We start from the raw sequence: 18001 nt of genomic DNA, 5'->3' as shown, positions 1-18001 counted from the left end.
AGAACTTGGAATCTACTATTAGCAGGACTATTAGCAGGAGCAGCACTGTGTGAAATGGAAGATACTGAACTTATAGTTAATGTCATCTAGGTCCTCCTGCCCTCATGTGGAATGAAAATCACTTACTCATTAAAACAACCATTTATTGAGCACCTGTTATATACTACTTAATGCAAAAACAATAGAGTAATGAGATGATGATACTGATTTTTAAAAAGCTGCCGTGGTGGTATGGCTCAGTGGATTGAGTGCTGGCCTGTGAACCAAAGGGTCACTATTTTGAATGTGCCTAGTCAGGGCACATTCCTGGGTTGTGGGCCAGGTCCCCTGTAGGGCACATGTGAGAGGCAGCCACACATTGATATTTCTCTCCCTCTCTTTTTCCCCTCTCAATAAACAAACAAGCAAATAAATAAATAATAAACAAATAAATAATCTTTTAAAAAGCATTGCAGGTGATTCTTTTTTATTTCTAAGCAATCCTAGATTTGATACTATGTTTATTAGGACTTTCTGTCATTTTAAATTGCATGTACTTTGCCTAATACCACTTTTGTTTCTTTGGATAGACCCACCAAAAGACAATGGAGGGGCAGCCATCAGTAAATACGTAGTGGAGATGGCAGAAGGTTCTAATGGTAATAACTATTAAAAAGTAATAATTTATACCAGTCTGCCTCTACTCTTCATGACTTAACATCTTACATGATCTCTTTTCTTTCTGCTTTTTTTTTCTTTTGTTTATAGTAGTTACAATTTTGCCTATTATGACCCACTTTAAGTTGTAATCTCCAGAAATATAGCAAGTCAAATGTAAGACTGCTGTGCACCTGTATTATTCCATTTACATTTTATTATTTTTTGTTTGTTTACATTGCTCAGGTACAATATCACTAAAGTCTTCTGAAGTTAGTTTATTCATTTAGATTTATACCCAGATGTATCAGAGAAAATTTATCTTATAAAATTTATTTAACTTACATTATACTAGTTTTAATAATAAATTGTATGCCTAGTGAACATTGTTCTTGAATGACACATTTAATAATCTTTATTTCTGTGAAATGACCTATTGCTTATAAAACATAAGGATGTCTTTTAATTAAGACTGAACTTCCTATGGTATTGATTTTTTTCTATTCTTTGTGTGTTAATAATGTTATTACTGGACCAGTAAACACATTTTAAATGCTTAATTAAAAGCAAATTATCAATCTAAGCCAAAGTCCATACAGAGTTACAGAGATATTTCCTTCAACAAAGCCATGCAAAATTTGTGTAGGAAGCTACACACAGAGAGAAAATTAGATCATTTCCAGGAAACTCAAACTTAAATTGATTCTGACAAATTACATAAACACTAATTAATGAAGCTAGGACACCTGCCAGGTCCATGATACGACAATGTTAAACATTACCTTGGAACTGATTGAACGTAATTCTTTACCTTACCAGGTAACAAATGGGATATGATATACAGTGGAGCTACTAGGGAACATCTTTGTGATCGACTGAGTCCAGGCTGTTTCTATCGCTTACGGGTTTACTGCATCAGTGATGGAGGACAGAGTGCGGTAATACTTACAGAGAGATTTTTTGTTTTTAAGTTTAGTCAAATGAGATGAGATCACCAGATGCTGCTTCAAACATTAAAATGTACTTACACATGTGTAAAAATAATTTGTGTGACCCAGGTGGTTAATTTCATAGTGACGAAAATATTCTAATAATAGTACTTAACTCATAGTCCATATTAATGAATATCTATTTTCTGCTTGGTCTTTAGCTTTGGAAAAACAAATATACAAAAAAACATTGCAGAAGATTTTATAAAGATAAATTTTAGGAATTTGCCCAATAACTATACCTAACAAATAGAAATAAAGTAACTATAAACTGATTTACTGCTCTATAAATTATGTGTATCTAGTAGAAACTATAAAATAATCATTTACTATTTAAATACAGATTCTAATATTTACTTATTTCAGAAAAGTTGATGATTATTTTTATTCTTAGAGACCCAATAACCAAAATGAACTTAAAATGTGCCGCTGACTATGTGTGAGATATACCTAATGTTCTGGAGAACTATGTTTTTTAATGGGAGTGATTTTTTAAATGAATTTAACTAAGAAATGTTTTCTTAGAGCATTCATAATCACTATTTTTCAAATGGAATTTAATATAGTAAAAGTACTTTTTAAAAATGAGTTATAAGCTTTTTGTTGAAAATGCAAGTACTGTGAAACTGAATGCAAGTCCTGCCCAACAGTCTTGGAATCCAGTTGTTTCATTTTATCTAATCAGGAACTCTTTCTGGATTTTTAAAAAAAAGCTAACCTGTCCTGCCTCCACAAACATTTTTCTAAGACAGCATTCTTATATAGGATACCTTTCAGGATAAGGTGATAACTGAATATTTTATTTATGTTTGGAAAGAAAGTTAAGTTTAAACCTTAATACATTGCAGATAAGGAATATGGCACTGGGTTTGTGTCAGTATTTTTAAGGAAATGTTTTCTAAATTAAAACTAAAAGACTTTAAAAATTAGTATGGAAGCTAAAAGTATACCAAACACCTGGAATAATAACAAATATTTGGAAAAACTTACCTGTTTTTTACATTATTTTTAGATGGAAAGAAAAGAACCCTTTTAATAAATAAATTAGTGTTTAGGTTAGAAATACAGTATACAGTAAAGTTGCCAAAATAGTCTAAACCTCCTGAAAATATGGCAAATAGCATTTGCAGAATATTAAAACATCCTTCCTAGGAAGAGATTTGTGGATCCATTTGGACATGGTCAAAAGTAATGCCTATTAGGTTGTGTTGGAGGTAGGGCTTTCTGTTTTTTTATTTATGGAAATAAGAAAAGGAAGAGTATTTATTTTGTTTGGTAACTTACTTTGTACATAGTATTTATGATGTCTTTATTTGTCTATATAAAATTTGAGTTTTAATGACGTAATTGGGTTTCGATTTTACTCAGAACTTTATTTTCAGGTGATAGTCAAGTGCAGTTTCAAATTAGGTGTAATCTTTGTGTTTGTTACTTTTCTTTAATAAAAATCAGTCGATTATTTAGCTTGGGGCATTTTTGTTTTGTTTTCGGTTTTGTTTTGGCAGGTATCTGAAACTTTACTTGTGCAGACTCCAGCTGTACCTCCTGGCCCATGCCTCCCTCCCAGATTACAGGGTAGACCCAAAGCAAAAGAAATACAATTACGATGGGGTAATTTCCATTTTGGTAATAATTTATAATTAAGTTAGTACTAAATATATTTCTCTTGTTAAGTTGCATAAATCTTTTTCCACCTTTAGGACCCCCTCTGGTTGATGGTGGAGCTCCCATTTCCTGCTATGGTGTGGAAATGTCTCCTGTAGAAAAAGATGAACCCAGAGAAGTTTACCAAGGTTCTGAAGTAGAATGTACAGTGAGCAACCTTCTTCCTGGAAAAACTTACAGCTTCAGACTGCACGCAGCTAATAAAATGGGGGTAGGAAGACCATGATGACTGAATTATAATCACAGTGGTGTTTCATGTAATATATTTAACTATATCTCTTATTTGTGACTTCATATTTTATAATTTGTAATTTTAAGTCTATATTGATAAATAAGAGAGAGGTCAATATATACCATAACTTAATTGTTATAGAACATCTATTTTCAAATCCCACTTATAATTTGTGACGCTTTAGACTTGAGCTGGGCTAGAATTAGCCTTTCAGGTGGTGCTAATAGGCTTTACTTAGTATATTTAAGAATAGAACTAGATTATAAGATGATAAATGTGTTTTTGAGGCTGGCAGTATGCAGTATTTACTTTGCATTGGCAACTAATTGTGACATTCATTTTTTTGCCTGAGGAAGAATTTACATTTTAAGCTTTTCTGGTTTTGTGTGGATTTTTTAAAAAATATTTTCTAAATATCTAGTCCAGGTCTGTGTGGCTCAGTTGTTTGAAGCGTTGTCCCATAAGTGAATGGTTGTGGGTTCAATTCCCAGTGAGAGCACATGCCTAGGTTACAGGTTCAATCCCCATCCAGGTGCATACATGAGGCAGCCAATTGATGTTTCTCATGTCACTGTTTCTCTCTCTCCCTTTCTCTCTCTCTAGAAGCAATGAAAAAAATGTCCACAGGTGAGGATAAAATAAATATGTATATGTACAATTCCATAAAATGGACAAAATAGATAATAAAATCTCTATTTTACAACTGAAGCTGTTAGGGCCCGGAGAAACTAAATATCTTGTCCACAGTCACACAGACTAAAAAAGTGATAGAGATGGGCCTTAGGTTTGTCAGACTCCAGAGCTGAAGCCCTTTCCACCCAACTATGACCACCTCTTATCTCCCTGCGTTAAAGCAGGTTCTCTAAGGTCAAAGCAGTAATTTCTTACCTCAGATGAGTATTGCTGTTTCTTTGAACTATTCTATAATTGAAATTCCACAAAATTAAATTAAGCTTCTTTTCTTTACATTATTTAGGGTTTTAATGAACTGTACTATATTTTACATTCTCCAATTAAATTCACTATTTCTATCTATAACCTTACTTTTCAATTTCTTACATGTCAAGTTTATGAAGTACTTTGTTGGCAGTTCTTACATAAGTCATCATCTTGTTAGCCCCACAAGGCAGTAGTGTGTTGGGATAAACATCTTTAATGCTAGTATCTTTAATCTGTATTTTCAGGTTTATAATAATGTGTCTAAATCATCTTAAGTAAATGCTTGCTTTCTATATTTCCAAAGAATATACCTTTTAGACCCTTGTAAAGTTATTATAAATTTTAAGATAAAATTTATGCCTACCATATCTCCTGCTTTTAATCGGTATCTATTTCTTCACTCATATAACTTCTTCTGATTGACTCCACCTACCTAGTTCCCTTATGCCCTGCCTTTCGTACAAAAAACAGTTCATGAAGGAATAAGAGACAGGAGAAGAAAGTAGAGTAAATGAAACTTAAAAATACTCCACATATTCACTTCTATGATCATTAAATCATTTTACTTTTCTGTGAATGCTTTTAGAATTATGACCAATTAGTCTTGAAGGAGAGGAATTATACTGTAACTATTTGTGAATTTTAATGGCGAACTATATCATCTGTATATGAAAAATGAAAACAGTTTATATTTGTTTTTCTAGTTTGGACCTTTTTCAGAAAAATGTGATATTACCACAGCCCCTGGACCACCAGATCAATGCAAGCCCCCTCAAGTAACATGCAGATCTGCAACTTGCGCACAAGTAAATTGGGAGGTATTGTAATTTCCATTGACTTATGTTTACTTTCTTAGGAAATTAAAAGTTTATATGAAATAATAAACTGTTCATATGTTCTAGTAGTTCACATCCTCTCTTAAGTTATACAAAGTAAGTTTCATTAAATTTACATAGCAAAAAGTGAACTGCTTTTTCTCTTTGAAGCATTTAAGTAAGGTATATTTGCATTGTGAGTATTTAGGTTCTCGTTCATGATGTACTTTTATCAAAGGCTTTGTCTCAAAATTGAGATATTTAACCAGTGGTTAGCTTAATATTCAGAACAGAGATTCATAGAAATTAGTATAATACTATTTCTCATTATTATCTCTAGTATAGTTATTGTATATAGTGATAATCTGTGATGATAATTAACATTTTCAGTTTCCTTTGAAATTTAACAAAGAAAAATATCCTTGTATGATTTACCATTTTATATTATTTACTAACGCTGAATTATTTAGAAATATATTTACCTTAAATATATATTTATATTTACCTTAAATACATTTACTCTTTCTAAAGTGATTCAGTGATGTTTCTAATTCTGATTGAAAACAAAGTTATATTTTTTGACTAATCTTAAATTCAGGTGGCCTTTTTTTTTTTTTTTAAGATTTTATTTATTTATTTTCAGAGAGGGGAGGGGGGAGGGGGGGAGGGGGGGGAGAGAGAGAGAGACATCAATGTACGGTTGCTGGGGGTCATGGCCTGCAACCCAGGAATGTACCCTGACTGGGAATCGAGCCTGCGACTCTTTGGTTCGCAGCCCGTGCTCAATCCACTGAGCTACGCCAGCCAGGGCTTAAATTCAGGTGGTCTTAATAAATAAAAATATAATATTGAGTAGTCTTAATTCTGCTTAAACATTTTAAAGAAATTCAGAAGCAATCTGGCTTTCGGTATGTTTGAGTAAAGAGTATTTTTGCCTAAAAGCTATTTAATCAATGTCAAAACTTAATATCCTTTTCTTAACTAAAAGGTCCCTTTGAGTAATGGAACTGATGTCACTGAATATCGATTGGAGTGGGGAGGAGTTGAAGGAAGTATGCAGATATGTTACTGTGGCCCTGGTCTCAGTTACGAATTGAAAGGACTTTCACCAGCAATGACCTATTATTGCAGAGTCCAGGTAAAGGCAACCTGAGCCTTGTCACTTACTCTGTCCAGGGTTTTGTGAGCATTTTTATATCATGTGTTTGTTAACTATGGGCTCTGTTAATTTGTAGGCTCTGAGTATTGTGGGTGCAGGCCCTTTCAGTGAAGTAGTAGCCTATGTGACTCCACCATCAGTTCCTGCTATTGTGACTTGTCTTCAAGAAATAAGTGATGATGATATAGAAAATCCTGATTATTCACCTTCTACATGCCTTGCAATAAGCTGGGAAAAGCCTTGTGACCATGGTTCAGAAATCCTTGCCTATAGCATAGACTTTGGAGATAAACAGCCTTTGACAGTAGGAAAGGTTACAAGCTATATTATAGACAATTTGCAACCAGATACAACATACAGGTACACTATAAAAACTATGCTAATTTTTGCCTAGACCAAAGAAACAATTTAATAGAATAATCATAAGCTAAACTCTTTTTTTCTTTTATGTGGCATTTAGAATACGAATTCAGGCCTTGAACAGCCTTGGAGCTGGTCCTTTCAGCCACATGATAAAATTAAAAACTAAGCCCCTCCCTCCCGATCCACCTCGTCTGGAATGTGTTGCCTTCAGCCACCAGAACCTTAAGCTGAAATGGGGAGAAGGAACCCCAAAGATACTGTCAACAGATTCTGTTCAGTACCACCTTCAGATGGTGGATAAGAATGGAAGGTAGGTGTTTTTAAGTGCTTCTTTGTAGTTTCTTGGGTTTTGAGTATATAAATTTTTATAAATAGAAGTAAATACATTTTCAAAAACAGAATTTGCATAAGAATTTTTAAGTGTGGTGTATTTGAAGCACTAGAAGACCCAGTGAAGATTTTCTGGTTTTAACTTGTGAGTGGGATGCCAAGAGAGAGAAAGTTAAGGGATCTGTTCTTTGGGTCACATTGGTAACCCAGTGATTTTCAACCTTTTTCATGTCATGGCACACACAAACTAATTAGTAAAGTTTTTCAGTGCACGCACACACACAGAAAAGGTTAATTGTGACCTGTTCACACTGGAGAGCTGTTGTGTTGGCTCTTGTCACATTTTCATTGGACAGTTATTGTGTATTTTAAAAATTCTTGCAGCATACCCGTTGAAAATGGCTGTTTTAACGCATTTACTCTCTTTATACTAGTAAAGACAATCTTTGCTAAGTCTTGAATGCTTATTTCCAGCAAGAGGCAATTTTTAAAGTAAATGATTGATTGACTAAGGCCTCTGAGATTCCTGAAGTCAGGGATTATGTCTCACTCTTCTCCACACCCCTGTCACAGAGCCTGTACACTAAATGAATACAGTTCAGTTCCTCACTGTCAGATCTCAGTTGAGCTGTGTGATTAATTATGTGGTTTGTTTGCTATTCGGGGTCTTATCTATGCCACCATCCTTTCCATTTTCATTATATCCATGCCATAAATTACCCCACTAAGTCATGTATTTGAATTATAATGTTATTCAAAATATTTGTAATACGTGTTATTCAAATGCCAATTTAGGGCTGTTAATTGACAGTATATCCAATACAACTAATGCTGTATACCCTGCACAGCTGTTATTCTACTGTTTTAAGAATTTGAATATTACTTTTCTATTTTCAGTCAGTTTATTATAAACAATTTGTATATCTGATGGATTCAGAGTATTAGCAACAGTTTTTCCCAAGGCTGCTTTGTTTTTGGTGTTGGGTTTGTATCTTAGTCAAGTACTCAATAATGGAAATTTTATTGATAATATAAGTACCCTCTATGAGAAATACTTACCACATTTAGAAAATGTATGGAATTAAACATACTTTATCACCAGGTAAGAGCATTACACAGAACAAACGGTATTGATCATTTCCTGAAATATATGCCTCTGTGAATGTTAACTTCTGTTCTGGCAGAATTTTATGTACTCTTTGTAGCCTTATCTCTAGAAGGAGTTTGTTTTACCACAGAGTTTTTGTATAGCCATTTATCTTTAATATATATTGTTATTGTTGGGTGAATTAATTTTTAAAATATTTTCATCCCCTTTCTAGCATTTACATTAGGGGCAGTATAAGAAGGGTTTACTGGAAACATGTCTAATAAGTATTTGAAAAATAATAAAAATTCTATTAAAGATAGGTTGTACAATAGTCTGCATTCTATTATAGAACTTAACACTTAATTAATATTTAGTTACCCAGAGGATTGTTACAGGTTATGGTTAGTGCCCTTGGCTATGGGAAATAAGTTAAAATTTTTATGGTATTGTTACTTCACTATGTAAATTTAATAAATTAGTTTAATACCTGTAGTTACTGGCCTATTTATACTTGCTGTGGAATAATGTCAAAATGCTATTTCAGCTATTTCCTGACCATAGGTTGTGTCATTGTTTGGCTTTTTTCAACAGTGGTTTTAAAACTGGTTTTCTTTGTTTTTTTGCTATCTTTAAATATACACACATGTGCATACCTACAGTTAAAAAGGCAAGGCTTCTTCAACTATTGCTTCTTGGAAATTACTGTTACTTCAGATCATTAAATATTTCATTTTTAACCTGACTACAGTTTTCAGACTGTTAGAACTATATGAGCATTCATTATTCATTCCCCAACATCCAAAAATTTTAAAAACAGCCTATCAAAAATATTGAGGAACATTCGAGTTATAGGTAACGTATATAATATTAAACTTCCCATCAAACAGTTCAAATGAATAATTTATGGGAAATAATATATTCTGTCATACTACTATGTAACTCTCTAGAAAACATACCCAATCAGCTAAAATTATGCCTGGGAATTGAGAGTTATCTCGTCTATGTGACAAATTGTATGCCTACGACTTCAGTTAGAAATAATTTATAGTGAAAATTAAGGTGTTCTCATTATATTTAAAAATACATACATTAAAACACAGCAATTGGAAGCCTGGAAACAAATAGTTACCATGGTAGGATATGAAATTTAGCGATAATTTTTCAGAAAACCATGTCAGATTAAGAAATTTACCAGTTCTGTGATTTTCGTCATGTAATGAAACAATGTGACAAACCAATCCTGGCATTAAATTCTAGGAGTAAATTATCCCTAAATAATGTCCCAAATGTACTTTATTAGTTTTAAACATAAAGTAGTCAAGGATTTAGTGATCAATCACTAGGATTTAGTAATCAAGGATTTAGTAGTCAATGGTTTTAATGAACCATTTCCATTTTAGGTTTATATCCTTGTACAGAGGTCCATGTCATACATACAAAGTACAAAGACTTAATGAGTCAACATCCTATAAATTCTGTATTCAAGCTTGTAATGAAGCAGGGGAAGGTCCTCTCTCCCAAGAATATATTTTCACTACTCCAAAATCTGTCCCAGCTGCCTTGAAAGGTAAGTTACACATACTTACTTCCTTTAATAACAAGTTACTTTTAAATGCATTTTCATCAGGTGCTTTATGTATTGTTATTAAACTTTATCATCCAGCATATGTCCAACAAGTAAATGATAAGAAAGAAATTTGATAGACAAACTACTGGTAGTTTCACTCAGTAATAAAAGTTACTTTATCTGAGTCATTGACACTCAGACAAGTACTGGTTTTTTGTCACTGACCTTTTTAACAGAATACTAAATTGAATAGACTGGTTTTCTAATAGGGTTATTAGCTGTTTCTGCTATTGTTATTTAAAGAAAAAAATCACAAATTCTGATTGTTTTTCTTTCGTTGTTACTTCATTCATTTGGATTTCTGGGAGAGAGCCAGGTTGTCTGTTAAGCAAAACATGAATTCTTAGTTGACTTGAATTTTTAAAGTAAACTTATACACACAAACACATACACGTTTGTATATACAAATATCTTTAAAATTAATTTTAGAGGGGCTCTTATTTAAAGAGAATGCAGCAAGATTGTGTTTTGTGCATTTAGCCAAAAACTCTAAAATTCCTCACACTCTGAGGACAAATCACAAAGACTTTTAATAGTGTTCTGGATCATGTTTGAGTATATCATTTGTTAAGGAGATTCGTAGTTAACAAGACTGTTCTTGAATAGTGTTTCTAGTAATATTGATGGAGATAGTCATATATGGTGAAAGAACTAGGGGTATTTTTCAACTCATCCTCTTAGGAGATTAAATTATAAACTTCATGCTCTACTTATGCTCTTAAAAGTACCATCGTAGTTGTTTTTGAACTGTCAAATAGCCCTCTATTGGCTTCTTAGCTCAATAAAAAAGTGCTTATCTTGACAGATCTTTTAGTCAGTGTAGCCACTATAGCATTCATAGATTGTATGGCCTGAAGATAAGATTGAACTATTGACCATTTCTCTGCAAATTTTTAAAATTCACTGATATTTATTTCTTAATAATTGAGTTTTAAAATTTTGGTGATACTGATTAAAACAAGTGTATGTGGGGGAGGGATGGGAGAGTGAACTGGGATGGGAGTAAAGGACAGAAAACTGTACTTGAACAATGATTAAAATAAAATTGAAAAAAAATAAGTATATGTGTAATGTTTCAAGTAACAATGAGGTAGAGCAGATTTTACTTACTGCTTTGTTCTCTATAGCCCCCAAAATAGAGAAAGTAAATGATCACGTTTGTGAGATTACATGGGAGTGTTTACAGCCAATGAAAGGTGATCCAGTTATTTACAGTCTTCAAGTTATGGTGGGAAAAGATTCTGAATTCAAACAGGTATGTGCTGAGATACAATTCTGTGGATATGTATATTTTTCCTTTCTCATTTTTATAAATTTTTCAGTGCCAGCTTTGACTATTTTTATCTTCCTAATTCAAAAACATTTGTTCATCTTATAGAGAAAATTGATAGTCACAAGATTATGGGTTGGGAGTGGAAAAGGTAAAGGGATTAGGAAGTACAAATTAGCAGTTATAGAAATAGAGGATATATAAAATATACAACATAGGGAATATAGTCAATAATATTGTATTAACTATGTATGGTATCAGATGGGCACTAGACTTATCAAGATGATCACTTCACAAGTTATATAAATATCTAATCACTACGTTGTATGCCTGAAACTGATACAGTATTGTATGTCAGTTGTAATGAAAAAACAATTTGTTCAGTACTTACAGTGTTCCAAAGATTAGTAACTGCACAGTACCTCAGGATTCAAAATCTTTTGGATATGAACTACTTTTAAACAGATTGTTCCTTCATTTAACAAATATTTATTGAACTCTGTACCAGGCACTCAGGTACATGAATAAAAAGTTTTTGCCTCCATGGAGCTTACATTCTAGTAGAAGAAGAGATACTAAAAACAACAAAACACATCAGTATATTGAATGTTAGATAATTGCAGTGGAGAAAAAATAAAACTGGGTAAAAGGAATAGGGAGTACTGGGGGGAGGGATCACTAGTGTTATTTTATACAGGGAATCATATGACATTTGAACAGAGACCCAAATGAGGTAAATATGGGGCAAAGAGTGTTCCAAGAAGAGGAAACAACAGGTGCAAAGGCCACGAGGCAGGAGTATGATTGTTAAATTTTATGAACAACAAGGAGGCGAGTATGGCTGGGTCAGTGTGAGAAAGGGGAAGAACGGTAGGAGTGGGGGTCTATGAGTGGTGTGGATATCATGTAAGGCATTATAGGCCATACTGTCAACTTGCACTCCATGTAAAATGAGAAGCCAGTAGACCATTTTGACCAGAGTTGTCACATAATCAGACGCAAGGTCATTTTGGCTAGAGTGAGACAAGGGTAGAGCAGAGAGACCATTAAGGAGGCTTCTACATTAATAGTAATAGTCATAATGCTGTGTTGTGAATACAACAGTAGACACACTTAGTGTGGGACCCTAGAGGAAGTCTCAACTTCCTGGCCAAGAAATTTTTTAAAGACAAAGAACTTTTTTGTGTGACTCAGAAGCCTAATTTATATACTTATTTCATCTTATTTTCTGTTTTTGCTCTCAACCTTGATTTTGAGCACTTTTAAGCTGGGTTGTTTGATTATAGTATCTCATCTTGCATTTTTCTTCCCACTAGAAAACCAGTCATTCATCTTTATTTGGGTCTTCCATTGTAACTATTAATAATAGAATATTTTCCAATCTAGATATATTTTTCCTTTGAATTTTGTTAAGTGTGGAAGTGTAATTTTGTAACTGAAATTACGACAGGCTCATACTAAATTTGGCATGTGATTGTTTTTCTTTATTAAGCCATTGCAAATTGACATGATAATTAGATTTGAATATAATTTACAGATAAGTAGGTTTCCTTCCAAGGAGGAAGCAAAATTAATATTAAAGAAATCATATTGCATGTTTAAAGGAAATAGGGACCCCATATTTGAGTAGTATATGAATTTTAATAAACATCAATATATAAAAAAGCAGTGCTAATTCTAATTCAGCTTAAAAGCTAAACCTTATCATCACTTTCAAGTACTTTAGATTGTAAGCACATCAAATACTAATTTCCTTAGAACTTCATCTTACATACACTCATAAGTATTCTGTAGCAAACCAGTATGTAAAAGATTTAGATTCCCAACACAGATACAACTGAGGCAGCTAAAATTACTTGAAAGAATGCTAGCCCACGTTTTGGTTAATCTGACTTACAGCCTACCAACCAGCTGGGAGAACTCAATTGGAGCATCACTGTGAGCCTTGGTTTTGCCACATACAGAATTGCGGGAGGGACTTATTAACAGAAAAATGATAGCTTCATATATTGAGCACTCACTATATGCTAGGCACTGTGCTAAGTGCTCTAACAAGTAGTAATTTATTTCATTATCATAATTACCATTCAAGATCACATGGAGTGCAAAGTGGTAGAGCACAGTTTGGACCCAGGGGTGACGAGTTCTAATACATATTCTCTGAAAATCCATGGAATTCCATTCTTGTTACTTCCTTCTAAGAGATAGGCAGAAAATTTGGGTTTTAAGATCCAGTTCTGTGATTCTAAGTGATCTCTCTTCTTTAAAGCTTATTAAATGATTTGCCATGGACAGCTATAGAAATCTCCCTATTCATTAATTGTTTCATTCAACAGATATATTTGAAATTATGCAGATATATTTGAAGTTCTGTAAAGATGTAATTGAGGAGCAAGATTAGCCACCCTTCCTCCTTTCATGGAATGATTTCACATAAGTTTTCTTCTTACATTCGAGGAAACCAGGGAAATGCCCATGGGCTGATTTTGCTTGTTCTCTAGATACTTCAGGAGCACATCTTCACTTCTTACCTGGTCTACAGGCTCTGTGAGGGTAGATCTTACATTGTAACTTTTCAATTTCTCCTGCCTTATACAGCAGACAGATAAGTTCTGAATAAGTATTTTTAAATACTATTTAAAAGATAAAAGGCACTCACTAGCTTCCATGTCACAAGGTAATTCTAAAACTAGCCAATTTTAACACAGATTTTCTGCCCAGCCTCCTCACATAATTCTTTACTAATATCTTATGCACAGATTTACAAGGGTCCTGACTCTTCATTCCGGTATTCAAGCCTTCAGCTGAACTGTGAATATCGTTTCCGTGTATGTGCCATCCGACAGTGCCAAGACTCTGTGGGGCATCAGGACCTAGTAGGTCCCTATAGCACAACAGTTTTCTTCATCTCTCAGAGGACTGAACCACCAGCCAGCACCAACAGAGACACTGTGGAAAACACAAGGACCCGGCGAGCACTTAGTGATGAGCAGTGTGCAGCTGTCATCCTTGTGCTATTTGCTTTCTTTTCCATTTTGATTGCCTTTATCATTCAGTACTTTGTAATCAAGTGAAAATATAACTTTATTTTTAATACTGTATTACATTTTATTTTGTCATGTACTAAAATTATTTCTGTATTGCTTTTACAAAAACAGTGTCATTTAGCACTGGCATTGAGACTATACTACATCATTTTGCCATTTTCAGTGCTTATATTGTTAGGTAGAGGCACTTTATTAGAATACAAGCCACAGAAATAACAGTTTTTGGTTTTTTGTTTGGCTGGGCTTTTTCGTTCCTTTTTTTCCCCTTTCTTTTTTTTATTTTTGACATGCCTTCTTGTCAAACAGACTTTCTAAGAGGGAAGACTACATAATTGATATTTTGACCAGTCAGCATGAGTGTAACACTGACAACTTGATCTGTTTTAAAGATTCTCACCTAGTAAATGATTCAAAATGATTAAAATTTACACTAATATGCTATATAAAAAATGTTAAAGTCTGATGCTGTGAAAGCAATCTAGTGCTATATTTCTACCTCCTCATTTGTCTTAATTATTTGGTAAGTGGGATTATGATGAATAACTGGAGGAGCTTAGCAAACAAAAACTGGATGAAAGAATATGCCTAAAAAAAGCCTCTTGTTTGATGAATGTGGAGTTCTTTATTACACTATATATATTCATGAATTCACAGATAAATCATTTAAAGAAAGCACAGATGTTTAATTGAATGTTTATTCAAAAGGCGCCTCTTCAGGTTTTGAGGACATGGTAAAGAACAGAGAGCTTTTAGATAGTTTTTAAAAATAATCATAACTGAATTTCAAACCTATTTAGTTTTGTGAACCTTTGAACTATATGTATGTGTATAAGAACATACATGTACATATGTGGCTTATATATAAACTATACATACCAAGTGTAGAAATATACACACACTCATCTATCTGGTATCAGCTAATTTTGAAGAACTCCCATAAGTTGTGCTGCTTCCCCCATAACTACTGCCATCACCATCAGAATTCATAATCAAACCTAACCTTTTTGTTTGGGACACCAGATTTAAAGACAAAATTAATTTGCACCAGTAAACTTCAAGCTGCTTTCTTTCTTAAAAAACTAATGTTTAATGTAATGTCTGTTTGGATGCTTCCAAATTGTTGATAGCATGTGGTTAATGTTGCATTAGAGCACTTTGCAATAGCAGGATTCATTGTTTTGTGAGCTTGCATTTGTGAGTTTTTGGATGATCAGATTGTATTTTGTCAAGTATCACATTGTACATCTTGTACAGATGTCAATGACTGCCAGTAATAATACAATTTGTAAAGAAACTTTCTAAAATTCTTGTTTTAGCACATCTGTTATCTGTAAAACACTTATAACTAGCCTTTTTAATTTATTATTTGAATTTTAGGATAGTGAATCACTAATTTTTCGTTGCTGAAGTTAGCATTTTAGTGATTACTAAGCAATTGTGTAGGTCTTTGGTAAAGGACATATGTTTTGTACTTTGAAGATCTCTGAAGAATTTATCTTATATTAGAATGGGCATGTGTTGTAATTGTTTTATGTCAAATGATCCATGCTGTAGAAAAAAACATTAACCTTTGTTCAAAAGAGAAATGGATAAACTTGGCCTTTCTAAGTGGTAAGAATGATCTGTCACTATAATATACTGTATGTTTACATTTTATTTAAATTTAATCTCTTATGTATAGGTGATGACTTTCCCAAAAACAAGTGATTGTGATTGTTTTCCAGAAACTTCTTAAAGGTGCCACATTTGGCAGTACAAATGAGTTTGAGTGTAGTAGCCCAGAGATTTCTATAATAGTTGAATGCCTAAAATGGTAAAATGTGCCACTGTGGCAGTTAACAGTGGCTTATGTTTTTCATAGTAATGCAAATGAACTCCTATTTTTGATAGTAAATGTCATTTAATAGTGTACTTGCCATTTGAGCCTCACTGCAAAATTAGTGCAGAAGAGACAATTTTTAATGTAATCTTGATTTTACCTCATATACTGTACATTCCAAAAACTCTAAACTTTTAAAGATTATAGATACACTACCAAACATATCATCTTAAAATTGTATAAGTTTGAACTTCATACATACAAAAAATACTATCTCATAAAAATACATAAACTATGTAGCAAAAAGTACCTGTAAAATCCATGGAAAATAAAAGTATCATTCTTTTTGAGATATGTTTATTATAGTCATATACATCCATTATTTGCTGCCTCATTTGGATAATGTGAAGGTATCCACTTTTGCAGATGTGCTTACAATAATTTTCCCAACAGAAGATTTGAGGACTCATATTCAAGAAGGTAAATACCAGTAGATTAAAGAACAAAATTAAAAGTTTTATTCTAGTGACTTGATTTTGTGTAGCTCATTAAATATCTTGTTTTCTTTATACATAGAAAGTATAAGGATGAGTCTTAGGTAAACTTTCCTTTGGAAAGAAAATCTTTGACTTCTCATCTTTCCTGAAGCTTCACCTATTTCCTAGTACTTCCTTTCTCCCACCTCCAGGGGCTCAGAACCTGTGCTGGCACTGCCATTGGCCCCCAGGTTTGCTCTCCACAAGAAAGTTCAACATTCCCTCTCACTCATCCCCTGTTAAAATTTCCATTCCACAGACTTAATCTGGGGATACATTGCTTTTTAAAAATCCAAGTAGCTTTCTAATTGCCACAAATACAGGCACCACAATAAAATTTTAAATGTTAAGCTGGGGAAGAGATATTTTGTGTACAAAGACTGTCCAGAATGTATTTAGCCATGTAATATGAAAAACAGACATTGAAGAAGATACAATAAATACTGTACATAGAACAATGATACCTCAGTTCCCTTCAAAGTTACGACCTTCCTAAGGAAATCTCATTCATTAGTAGTAGTTTGAATCAAGTCATTAGCAACTGCAGCACAATGTTCCTTCTCTGGTAGCAGAAGCTACAGAATGAATTTTGCCGACATATTTCATGCCAAGATCCTGCATCAAAATCAAGTAGTTTTTTGAAATCGCCCAATCAGCTTCTGGTTCTCACACTGTCAGTCACCAGCCTTTGATGATTGCAGTCTGTATACGTTGAACATTCTCAGGTGTTCTGTTTGCTGCAGGCCTTCCAGAATGTGGAACACTTTCAACAGATTCTTGACCATCTTTGGAGTGTTTGTGCCACACTTTCAATTGCTCTGCACTCATTGCATCATCCCCAAAAGTCTGAATAGTCCAAATAGTTTCTGTGGAGGAATGTTCAAGGTTAACACAAAATTTGATGCAGATTCATTGCTCTTCTCAGTCATTTTGAATGTGACGACCATACAGTACACATGCTTAGTCAACAGCATCTGCTGCCCCCACCAACTAGTACAGTGAAGCTGTCATTATTCACACACATGCATTCCAGTCCACCCTCCCTGGCTGTCAGGTTACATCAATATTACTCAAATCGTTCTTATGTTAACAATGGCTGGAGCATCAATCCACAGAAGCAGTTAAGTATGAGTCCAACCTTGAAAAGTATATGACACTAATTTATAGTTTTACCCACCTCATTTTTCCCCATAAATTAGAAAAAAGAAATACACACATTTGAGCATTCCAGGGGTTGGTTTCCAACACAAAAATACCTTCTCACCGTAATGAATGAATTCTCTGCAAGAGAATCCCATGTATATGGTGTTCCAGACAGACAGACTGAGAAATGATTCCCCAAAGCCTAAAATCTGATCCTGTAACCTAGCCACCTACCATCAACATAAGTGATAAGTCTTCATTTTAAAAGAGCTTTTTAAATGCTCTATTTTTATATACACTTTTAAAGATAATGTATCTGCTCTCAGGAGTATTTATTCATT

The 18001-nt window shown here is 33.5% G+C and overlaps 1 protein-coding gene across 4 annotated transcripts in view; it reads left to right on the top strand.

Moving 5' to 3' along the window:
* Positions 1-16333, top strand: part of FNDC3A (fibronectin type III domain containing 3A) — a 230994-nt gene extending 214661 nt beyond the window's left edge. For all 4 annotated transcript variants that reach the window (XM_045821333.1, XM_045821332.1, XM_045821334.1 and 1 more), the window contains 11 exons: positions 570-638; positions 1456-1574; positions 3131-3236; positions 3326-3501; positions 5166-5279; positions 6265-6414; positions 6512-6795; positions 6896-7108; positions 9619-9785; positions 10973-11100; positions 13875-16333. In XM_045821333.1, coding sequence (XP_045677289.1) covers positions 570-638; positions 1456-1574; positions 3131-3236; positions 3326-3501; positions 5166-5279; positions 6265-6414; positions 6512-6795; positions 6896-7108; positions 9619-9785; positions 10973-11100; positions 13875-14189 — 1841 coding nt within the window. In that variant the 3' untranslated portion in view covers positions 14190-16333. The remainder of the gene's footprint in view (positions 1-569; positions 639-1455; positions 1575-3130; positions 3237-3325; positions 3502-5165; positions 5280-6264; positions 6415-6511; positions 6796-6895; positions 7109-9618; positions 9786-10972; positions 11101-13874) is intronic.
* The last annotated feature ends 1668 nt before the right edge of the window (positions 16334-18001 follow it).

This window comes from Phyllostomus hastatus, unplaced genomic scaffold (genome assembly GCF_019186645.2).
Source record: "Phyllostomus hastatus isolate PE091 unplaced genomic scaffold, TTU_PhHast_1.1 phas_scaffold_46, whole genome shotgun sequence".
NCBI lineage: Eukaryota > Metazoa > Chordata > Mammalia > Chiroptera > Phyllostomidae > Phyllostomus > Phyllostomus hastatus.
Note: the sequence above shows the minus strand (reverse complement) of the source record. Positions and strands in the feature narration are given on the sequence as shown.